The 11,215-nt window shown below is 43.0% G+C and overlaps 1 protein-coding gene and 1 non-coding gene across 2 annotated transcripts; both read left to right on the forward strand.

Moving 5' to 3' along the window:
* Nucleotides 1–5,881: 5,881 nt before the first annotated feature.
* On the forward strand, nucleotides 5,882–8,876 carry RPS20 (ribosomal protein S20). The gene is made up of 4 exons (XM_018080171.2): nucleotides 5,882–5,985; nucleotides 7,326–7,425; nucleotides 8,152–8,225; nucleotides 8,653–8,876. Exons 1-4 carry the CDS (start codon nucleotides 5,983–5,985, stop codon nucleotides 8,833–8,835), a joined length of 360 nt encoding a protein of 119 aa, XP_017935660.1. The 5' UTR covers nucleotides 5,882–5,982; the 3' UTR covers nucleotides 8,836–8,876.
* LOC112841287 lies at nucleotides 8,011–8,075 on the forward strand. Its single transcript, XR_003212893.1, has one exon. It is a non-coding gene; the product is annotated as a small nucleolar RNA U54 (small nucleolar RNA).
* Nucleotides 8,877–11,215: the final 2,339 nt, after the last annotated feature.

The raw sequence follows: 11,215 nt of genomic DNA on the forward strand, positions 1-11,215 counted from the left end.
AAGCACCATGAAACAATTCCCTACTACTCTGTCTCGCCAAAGAATTAGATTATATTAAACTGGTCTTTGGATGCAAAAAGCACGATCAGTGACTTCATGACTGGGCTCTAAAACAGCAGACAGAGGGCACGGGCAAACATATATGTGGGCTACATATACTGGTAAACAGAACTGCTGTAAAGTTAAACAACATTTTCTTCCTCAAGGACAAACATCCAAACATGCTAATATCCAGCTGCTGGCAGCTTCCCACAAAGTCTTTGCAGTAGGCAGACATAAGGAAAAAAGACAACTCCAAAGTTTTTATTGGCACAGTGCTGTGAGAGTTTGTATGCACCAGCATACACCACTAGTTCCTAAACACTACGAATACAAAGCATCCATAAAGAAGCCAATGAGGTAAGAATAGCTAACAAACCTGTGTCCTGGAAGCCATTTCCAATTCTGTTGTTAACACAGCTTCCTACGTTCAACAAGTCTCATGGATATTATCTGAGTAGCAGCAAGTCTTCAACATATTCTACAGACTATTGCAGTTTTCCTGAACTGTCTGTTTTTTCAAAGTAAAAGAGATTACAACAAACAGTGCCAAGCAGTGCTGCCTCAAGTGGACAAATCTGGAGAGAATTGTGTAGTTTAGAGTTCATTTTTTTTATACTTGATTAACCTTTCCACACATGAAGTCTTCTGAATTGATTTCCAAAATGAAAACTGGATGCAAAAACACAGTTCTATTTGCATGTCCACTGGTTTTGCTTTCGCTGGGCTGATGCTGGGGTTTTTTTGTACTGGAATTGCATGCCCCCTTTTGGTAACCTGGCCTGGATAACAACAGATGACATGGTAGGAATGCAAGTGTAAATAGTGTGTGTGAACCGAGTACCCAAAATTGGCATGTTTTGAGAGGATGTTTGCCCAAAATCTGATAACACTAAGAGGAAATTAGCAGTAACAAAGCTTGCTTAAGACAATGAGCACCCAGATTAAACAGTAACCAGAGAATTAGATAACTGAGAGCCTTTTGAGAGAAGGAAAAAAAAAAAAAAAGAAAAGTTAGCTTGAAAAGCAGCACAAGAATCTGTGGTTAGTGGCAGAAACCTTGGGGTGGGAGAGCAGTACCAGAGCAGCAGGTGTGAATACTTCTAAGATCCTCCCCATTGGACATGGTATCTGCCATGCCACTCCCAGTACAGGCTGGGGGGCTGACAGGATGAAGCAGAGCAGTGGGGACCCACCTTTCAGGAGTGCATATGGAAACTCATAGAGTATGCTTTTGCTGCCATGTGGAGTAGCTGCACAGGCTCCCCAGAGTGGGAGTGTGCATTTGTAACCCACACTTCTTGCACGGAAGTGCATATAGAAATGTGTGCATATGTAAGTGGGGTCAGTTGTAGGAGGATAGGTAAGAAATTTGTAGGTGTTTACTAGTAGTTTGTAAGCCTCTTGTAATGTGATTTCTGTTGCATTGCTGATACTGATCCACCATGCATAGTTCACTGATTATCAGCAAATTACATGTTGCTAATCAATAAACGACCTTGGCTGCTGTCAAGACTATGTGAGTTGCACAGTTATTCTCTGCAAAAAGATTTTTCATTATTACAAATTTGACAGAAGCATCACATCTGCAGAGCAAGGAGTGGAGAGGAAACAAACATTCTTCCAGACAAGGAGGGAAGACATAAATCATCAATTTGAAAAAAAAATAAAAATCTTAAGACTGAACCAGAGCAAGACAAATTAAAAAAATTTCCTCCTGAAAGCAGCACAGATGGACAATCCTGTTTCAATCTCAAGGGTTTGAAGACATATTGTAGTGATGTATCACAGATTTGGTGACACTACAATGCTGTAGCATATCAGCAGCTATGTATGTTTGCCACTGATTTGTGTCAGAAAAACAAGGCAAAACAGGCTGACAAAGGAGAAGTTTTGCTCTAACCACATCAATGATATTAGAAGCCACATGTATTATCTGTCAGGCATAAAGTACATATTTAGAAGGAAAGACCTTGTGATTATAACTGTGAAGTTCAAGTTGGCCACTTGAAAAAAAAGACTCCTAATGATCAATATTTTCAGCAACATTTGTCAACAGTAAAGAACTCCATCAAAGCACAATTGCTCTTTTTCCAAGTCATGGACCTAGTTCATGTTTTCCATGCTTACATGGGAAACTTTTAAGGTAAAGAGAGCCTAGTATTTCAAGGGCAGGCTGCATTTTTATATGCTGAGCTTTATGCCAGAATTGGCATGAAAATTTAGAAAATGTAAAATGGACAGGCTAAGTGCAATATGAGAACTCCAGCTGCAGACTGGTGCTCATGCACTGTGCACTCCATCCACCTGCTACCTGCAAAGACTACTGCCAATTAGCAACCCATCTACACAAATCAGTCTTTTAAAAGGGAGTATTTTTAGTTCAGTGGGTTTTATGAAGTTCCAGTAGGCTTTATCTATAGATAAAGCTAAGTGCTCAGGAAAGAACTTGGAGGAGAGTTCTGTGACATGATACAACTGAAAAACTTAACACAAGATAATCAGCAGATACCTACAATTGAGACCAAGCAGATACTGTAGCCTTTCTTAAAAGGTTTGAAAATAGCTTTCATTGTATTTCTCCTGACTGGGCTACCTATTTGAAATAAGTACAATAAATCTACTCAAAAGAATAAATGGTGTTCACAAACCAAGTGGCAAAGCCTGAGGAACACACCTGTCCTTTGACCCAGCCAAAGATGCATCAGTTCAACATTCACCAGAAGACAACACAAGCCTTCATGTCACTAAGTTATTACAATACTTTAGAAGATGCTGAGTGACAATAGGCACATGTTCCCTCAGGTAACTCTTCTGTCACATAGATAGGTTCATCCCAGGATCTGGTCTTCTGAAGGACAAACTAGTCAAAAGAAGGGAGAAAAAAAGCCCCAGTAATCTGTAGAACCCAAAATAAAAGTCAGAAAGTATAATGAATGCACATGGAACGATAATCTGCCTGATAAAATTAAATTAGGTATTAAATTGTTTCTCCTACAGACTACTAAATCATGTTAAAAGCATGTCTTGCTTCTTAATCTTTTATCCTCTTAATTACTTGACACGAGGGAAACACTCCTGGAAGCTTCATCTAAAAAGCACAGGCCAACAGGATAAGTCACAGAATCACAATCTCATTACTAAAGTTATCATTGGCTGGGGAGAAAAACCTACATTAAAACCAGAATGTAACCAAAGGAAAACCAGGCATAATACAAAATATGAATCAGAAGCTAAGAATGGCAAAATACTCAGAAGATAAGCAAAAAGTTGTATTTAGAATGGCTATTTACTCATGTGAATAGCATGAAGGAGCACATATTTCAGAGAAAACAGGATGTTCAGATAAATTTCTGTTCTACATTTGTGGAGAAAAACAACATATATCAGAAAAGTCTAACAATAGCCATGGAAAGCCTTAAACATAGGAATAGAAGTAAGGCGGTTTTTAAATCAGCAGCTCTATATAGCTTGCATCCAAGAATTTTAAGAGCTGGCAAAGGAGACTTGTGTGCTGTTAATGTGGATTTTCCATAAGCTCTGAGAAATCTGGGGAAGCTCAGGAAAAAAGAAAAATCTCAAAGCAAGCTGAGGTTGTGCCAATACTAGAAAAATAAGTAAGAAAGGAACAAATTCAGGAACTTACGGTCAACCTCGCCTTAATTCCAGAAAAAAAAACTCCAAACAATAAACCAACTTCTTGATCCAGGAACAAGAAATAAATGAGCAAATTTTACTTAAATTACATAGCTTAAATGTATGGAAAATGTATCTTTTTGGAATGAATTTTTGTCCTCATGCAATTACAGCATACATTTGGTAAATAACAGAAAAGTGTTGATGTAACACATTTGCACATTGACTTGTTCAGTAGAACACAGGGAAACTGGCACAGTTGTGGACATATAGCTTGTAGTAAGCAAATTAAAACTAAAGTTACAGGTCTGTGTCACCAGTGAGGACACAGTCAGACATATTTCTAATTGAATCCCCCAGGAATTAGTTCTTGGCAGCAACCTACTCAGTATTTTATCTGGAAATAAAGTTTACTAAGAACATTCATAAAAGCTCTAAGTAAATAGTGTAGCAAGACTGCTGGTTGGGAACCATCTAGGTTGCTGGAAAATTAAGTGTTTCAGCATGATCAGTGTGAGGTCGTGTATTTAAGAGTGATGGATATAAAACACTTATAGATGGAAAACTTCCTCAGGAAGTAATTGGAATAGCTGGTAACAGAGTAAACATGGGTTCCTTATGCATGAGTTCAAAAATAGTATATACATTATTGTTAAATGGCTCAGAAAACAAACCACAGGAACCAAATGCTGTTTTCATTGCAGGGAGGAAGAGACTAAAGAAACGTGACTATCATCAAAACATTTTTCAAGTACTGATCTCCATTGGCAAAAGATATCGCTCCATTTCAGAAAGCAGTAACAGGATGACAACTTCTGTATCCATGTTTATTGGAACTGCTTTATCAGAATATAGCCTCTAGTCCTTTCAAAGAAGCTATTAGTTAACTAGAGATTTCAAAGAGCAAGTACAAACAATCTGAGTGCAAACAAGCCTAAAAATTGAGCATCACAATGGAATAGCTGGCATATAAAAGTTAACTCCATCACCTGAGGTTTAAGGACAATATGAAGACCTATAATGCATTTGCTAGGGGAAAAATATATACTAAGAATAGTGTGATCACTGAAATTAATTCATATTAAAACACCAAGCAAGTTTTTTTGAATAACTCTAGTAATCACTGAGCTTCCAGAGGTGGCAGTAGTTTTGCTTACATTATCCATGTCTATGATTCCTGGACTAAATCCCAAACTAGAATTAAAGTGTTAATTTTAAAAGACAATCACAGTGACCACTGACCTTACTATAGGCCATAATTTCATAATATCTGTTTCTCCGGTTCACCAGTGATGTAACTAGAAAGAGACATATTATCAGCAAAACACTTGGTTTGGGACTGACAGTTACCACTGTCCAGGCCAAATCAGTGACTCTGCTCAGTAAAAAAACATCCCTCCAACGCCCAATCTCAATAAATAATGGAACTTTCATAAATAAATTTATTTAAGTCCTTAAATGTAAGCATGAATAAAACCATCACTTTTACGTAAAGCTTCTGCTCTCACAGCTCCACTTCACCGAGTCACTGAATCATAGAATCAGCTGGATTGGAAAACGCCTCCAAGATCACTGACTCCAACCTATGACCGAACACCATCATGTCAACTAGACCATGGCACTGAGTGCCACGTCCAGTCTCCTCTTAAATACCTCCAGGGACGGTGATTCTACCACCTCCCAGGGCAGTCCATTCCAATGTCTAGTCATCCTTTCTATGAAGAAATTCCTGATGTCTAACCTAAACCTCCCCTGGCGCTGCTTATGACTGTGTCCTCTCGTGCTGTCGCTTTCAGTAATGAACGAAAATAACGAGACCCAAAGGCTCAGACGGGAGCGTGCTCGCTATCCCCGGAAGCGATAAGGCCTCGCTTGTGCGCCAACTCCCGGTGCTGCCCCAGCAGAACGCCGAGATCCACTGTAAGAGGCAGGAGCGCAAGATGCTCACGGGGCCCGAGCGGGGAGGGCGCTGTGCCCCGCTGGGCGCGGCCGAGCACAGTGTGGGGGGCACTGCAGCCGCCGGGCCCCTCTCCCTCTCGACCGCCATCAGCCGAGACCACGGGGCGACCATCGGCGCAGGAAGCCGAGCCATCCCCGTCTCCCGCCCCGGCGCTTCCGTGCCCGGCGGGCGGGTGAAAGGTCCCGCGGCGCCCGGATGGAGGCGGCGCCGCTCCGCTATATAAGCGCCCCGCCGCCGGCGCCGCCTCTCACCGCGCCGCCCGCCGCCGCCTCCTGGCTCACCGCTGTTCGCTGGGCCCCGCGCCGCCGAGCCCGGGAATAAGTCGGTCAGGAAGGCCCGCTGCCGCCATGGTGAGGCGGAGGAGCGTCGGGGACAGGGGGAAGGAGAAGGAGAGGAAGAGGGGCCGCCGCTCCGGCAGCGCCGCCGGCCGCCGGCGCCGCCCGGGCCGTGCCGGCCTCGGCCCGGGGAAAGAGCTGCGCGTCGGCGCTGCGCCTGAACGGCCCCGGTGCTGGGGCGGCTCCCGGAGCCCACCCCACGCCGGCATGCAGGGAGGGCGGCCTGGGAGCCCGAGAGTGCCTTTCGCTTCGGGAGCTGCCACGTGAACTCCTGTCGGGAGCGGCACCCCGGGGAGGCGGCGGGAGCGGAGCTGACACGGCCTTGTGTCTGTGCCCTCAGAGTCAGCTCATGTTGAGGGGGTGCGCGTCAGTAATGCGGCAGGTCGTGCCTCTTCATCGGTGTGTGACGTCCATATTTCAGACTCGGTCAGGTTGGAAGGGACCACAGTGGTACATCAGGTCCAACCTTCCTGCTTAAGCAGGGTCGTCCTAGAGCACATTGTACAGGTTTGCATCCTGACGGTTGTTGAGTATCTCCAGCGAGGGAGTCTCCGCAACCTCTCTGGGCAGTCTGTTCCAGTGCACGGTCACCCGCACAGTAAAGAAGTTTCTTCCTTATATTCAGATGGAACTTCCTGTGCATCAGTTTCTGCCCGTTGTCTCTTGTCTTATTGGTTGGCACCACCGAGAAAGAGCCTGACTCCATCCTCTGGGCAACCCCCCTTTAGCTATTCATATTTGTAGTTTTACATGTATATGTTTATCTGTATATCATCCCTGTTTTTTCAAGATCTTTCTTCCTCCATATTTTTATTTCTATTTTCATCAGCTCACTTAGCCTGCATTAATGCCCAATTATTTGCAAGCGCTTAATTGCATAAGCTTCTCAAATCAGTTTCCTGAGTGGCTGAATTCGTCTTTCTGGCCAGGTGCCCCTTTTTGTTCTTGCAGTGTGAGTTGCAGTTTTATTGATCAAGTCTTTGCTACTTAATTCGTGGCGAGGTTAAATGGTAAGATACATGAAGCCTCAAATGTATTTTTGAGGACAAGGAGTGTTTGTGCTAGCTGCATATAGGCAAACCAGGGAGGGATTTGCTTGCAGCTTCCCACCATGAGATGCAGTTAGTCACTAAAAAATAGCTTTTCCTTAGAGTTACAACTTTGCTCTTTCGTTCTGTTCCCACCACCATTCTTCTTCCATGCCACCGTACCCTTCAGATATCTCTTCTACTGAGTAGAACAATGTAGTCCCATGGCGAAATTGTTCTTTACACTCTTGAAGTCTGTTTTTAAGAGGCTGTAGATAGTGTTGGTGTTCACTGTAGTGTCTGATATTTGTAACTTCAATGTTTTAGGCGTTTAAAGATACTGGCAAAGCACCTGTGGAACAAGAGGTAGCAATTCATCGTATTAGAATTACTTTGACAAGTCGCAATGTAAAATCACTGGAGAAGGGTGAGTAGTACTTTTTTTGTTTACTTGGGTAGCTTGTCAAGTAATGAATATGTCATGTAACGCATTGCAAAATAAATGTATTGAAAACAGTTGTAATTAAAGATGTTAGCATTTGCCTGCTTGGCTCACTGAGTCAACCCAAAGCGCTTCATACACTGACAAGTAAATTTGGATTTAATTCTTAATGAAAGCTAGTGTTTTGGGGGGTTTTATCCTGCTGAAAACTTATGTCATAATGACTAATGTAAGAGAGTGCAGCTTCTCCGCTTTAGTTCTCATGGGGGATTTTCAAATAGTTGTTATTCTTTGAATTTATAAGAACTGAAAGGCACCAGTTTCCCGATATTTTGTCACTCATGTTATGAAGAGTTTAGTATAACATTCTTTTAAGAAATTATTTATTCTTGTTTAGGAACTGGCTTTGCCAGTGTTTAATCATATAATGTAAATGTTGTAGAATCACTGTTTGCAGGATCTTCAGGCTGATAACAGCTTAAATACAGTTTAAACTTGTAGTAATGGCTTTTGCCTACTGTTTTAACCTGATTTTGCTCACCCAGGCATAACACTTTCACTTGTATGTGTTGGCTATGAGGATAATGCTTAAAATGAATGGCAGTGATCACTTAATACGCTATTCTGAGCCAACATCTTGTTTGAAATACTCACTTAAGGAAACCAGCAAGTAAAATAGTCACAAACCTGAGCGATTTTGTCTTTTTCCAGTCTGTGCTGACTTGATCAGAGGTGCTAAGGAAAAAAACCTTAAGGTGAAGGGACCTGTTCGCATGCCCACCAAGGTACTTAACATTTTTCTTGTGTTAAAAGGGGTTTTTTCCTGCAACTATGCAGAAACATCTTTTTCCAAAAAAAAAAAAAAAAAGTGAGATGAAAAGCAGTACTACTAAACTGAGTGTTGACCCAGTGTGAACAGATAGCGATTTCACAAGTTGCTTTGATGCTTAAGGGTAACTGTTTAGTGCAAAACATGTTTAATGTGGAAGGGGCTTTTCTGTTCGATTTATTTTCATCATGAATTTTTTTTTAAATGAAATTATATACGTGGGGAAGGAGTGCTAACATCAGTTAACTATAACTTAAGAGGTAACTTTCTAAAGTCATAGATACCATACAGTATTTTTAGATGATTCAGGTGATCGTATTTTATGTGATTCTAGATTACTCCTCTCTCTGCATCAGCTAAATACCTCATGTTTGACTTTTCAGACCCTGCGGATCACTACCAGGAAGACACCTTGTGGTGAAGGTTCCAAGACCTGGGATCGTTTCCAAATGCGTATCCATAAGCGGCTCATTGATTTGCACAGCCCTTCTGAGATCGTGAAGCAGATCACTTCCATCAGCATTGAACCAGGTGTAGAAGTTGAAGTTACTATCGCCGATGCCTAAATGATCATCGTTGTTGAATAAAATTGATTTACAAATTTTCATCAGTGTTTGTTTTCATACGTGTGTAGAAAAGTAGCTCTGGGATTTTCATGAAGGACAACAGAGATCATAATCAAAATGCTGTGTGATATTTAAAGAAGAATATGGTATCTGTAAACATCAGGAAAATGAAACGTGGGCATCGTGGTTTCATGGAGGTTGGTGACTATATGGTCATGCAGCACATTAAAAATATATTTTTCATGAAGGGTTTAGATTTGGCTGAAATCTTAGTCTATACCCAAACAAGCAGTAGCATTAAAATTGATGTTTAGGTAAATTACTAAGTTTTCAATTCTTGGTTCTTGCTGTGCAAGACAGAACTAACACTAAGCTTACTTGGCTTTGTTTTTTTCCAAGCATGTCACAGTTGAAGGATCCTGAGGACACTACTCATAAAACATCATTTATGGTGAATACATTGAATTTAGCAAGTTCATTCTTTAGACTTGCATGTAGAGTCACAAAACTAAGCTGTGAAACTCTCTAGTTGTCTTTTCAGGTTTAGATTTCCACAGGTATGATTATTAATGTTAAAGGTAAGGTTTATATGTAAAGCAGCAAAACAGCCATTTTCAGTGCTGCTGCTTAGGGCTCTCAAGTAAAGGAAGTATGATTAATTCTTAAACCAACAAGGCAAAGAAATCCCAGAGTTAAATAAAAGAGAACAGTTTCATTTAATCCATTTAAGATAAGATTGCTGTTTCTGCTTCCAAGCATAGGAAAGAATTTGAATTCAAATTAATTTAGTGGAAATGTGTAGTTTCAGCTCCTATTTACATTTTCTAAGACCTAAAACAGTGACCAAAGCTTGAACCTCCTTACTCAAGGGATTCAGGTCTTTCGATTTCATTAAATGTAAAGCCTCGGAAAGATTCTAACTATCTAGTTAGCAGGCTTGAGAGCTTTGGTAGTAGGAAGAGGTGAGAAACTGAATTAATGTGTACAGATTGCATCAAGCCAGCTTCCTTGGGAAACATCCTGAAGAACTGCATGAGCAGAGGGGAAAAAAAAAAAACAAAACCAAAACACCTGTGTTTTCCTAGAAGTCCATTTCTGGTAATACGCTACAAATACGAGTTTCCTGACAAATACTTCTAGCTGTAGTTTTAAAGTTATCTGTGTTTATATGGAGTCCTCTATGGGGATAAATGAGCAAACAAGTAGCAGATGAGAAGTGTTACTGCTGAAGCCCACTGACCTTTGTGTACAATTAGCTGCTAACTTTCACCTAAGTAGTCTTCCCTCTGCTGAACTTTAGCCCTCTGAAGGCACTTCAGTGGATCTAGGGAGAGCTGGCAGGCTCTAACATCAGTTTTGTCTTTGGTCTTTCCTGTTGGTCAAAACCTTTTGTATGAAATAGCTTTCTATTGGGTTACAGCCCGCTGTACCTCTGACTTGGGTGGTGCCTCTTAAACATACCTAAATGACCTAAAGCCCCATCTAGGTTCTTTGAGCAGCTATGGCACTTCACAGACCACAGTTTTCTGCGGTCTTTTGAGTGCGTATCTTTCTTTTCCCCTGTCTCCAACTTAAACACAAATGCAACTTCACCACCTTTGCATCTGGGGCTTGTGCCGTGCAGAGGTACTGCTGCCTGCCTACTGTACGAAGGGACAGGCTTTCCACGGGTTACCGGGAAAGCAGACCGCTTGCCTGTGGAAGGTGATGGTTCCTTCAGCCGGGAGCAGGTCCCGTCCCGGAGCGCGGCTCATCTCTCGCTCCCTGCGGCACGCAGTTCCTGACCTGTCCCACTTACGGCTTCTGCGTGACCCGAACGCTTCAGGATTTATTTGTTTTCTGCTTGATTTACGACAACACCGCGGGAGTGTCGAAATGTTTTACGTAACACCCACAATAAGTTTATGTAACTCGTTTGGACGGAAACATTTTGGTACCCGCGTCTCCCCCCTCAACCCCCGGCACGGTTTTGTCGGGCAGTACAATCCTCGTTCCTCGCTGGAACGGCCGCTGTCCGTTCAAACCTCTTCTTTACCGCCCTGCCTTACTAAGGACGATATACAAACGCTGCATCACGAGCACGAGCAGCTCCGTCCCGCTCCGCTCCGTCCCCGTCCTCCCTGCCGGGGCCGGCGGCGGCCCCACAGCTCCCACACTCCCACCAGCTCCCACCCTCCCAACAGCCCACAGCTCCACAGCTCCGGCGGCGCCGCTGCCTTGCACGGGAAGCAGCGCCCCCTGCCGGGCAGAGCGAGCGGCGCCCGTGCCCGCGCGCGGCCTGTTCCGTCACCACCCGCCCCGCCCCCCGCTTGCGCTCGCAATCAGCGCCCGCCTCCCCCAGCCCAAAAACGCTCCCCTGCCGCGCGCTGGCTCGCGGGTT

This window comes from Manacus vitellinus, unplaced genomic scaffold (assembly GCF_001715985.3).
Source record: "Manacus vitellinus isolate BGI_N305 unplaced genomic scaffold, ASM171598v3 scaffold_1_pilon, whole genome shotgun sequence".
NCBI lineage: Eukaryota > Metazoa > Chordata > Aves > Passeriformes > Pipridae > Manacus > Manacus vitellinus.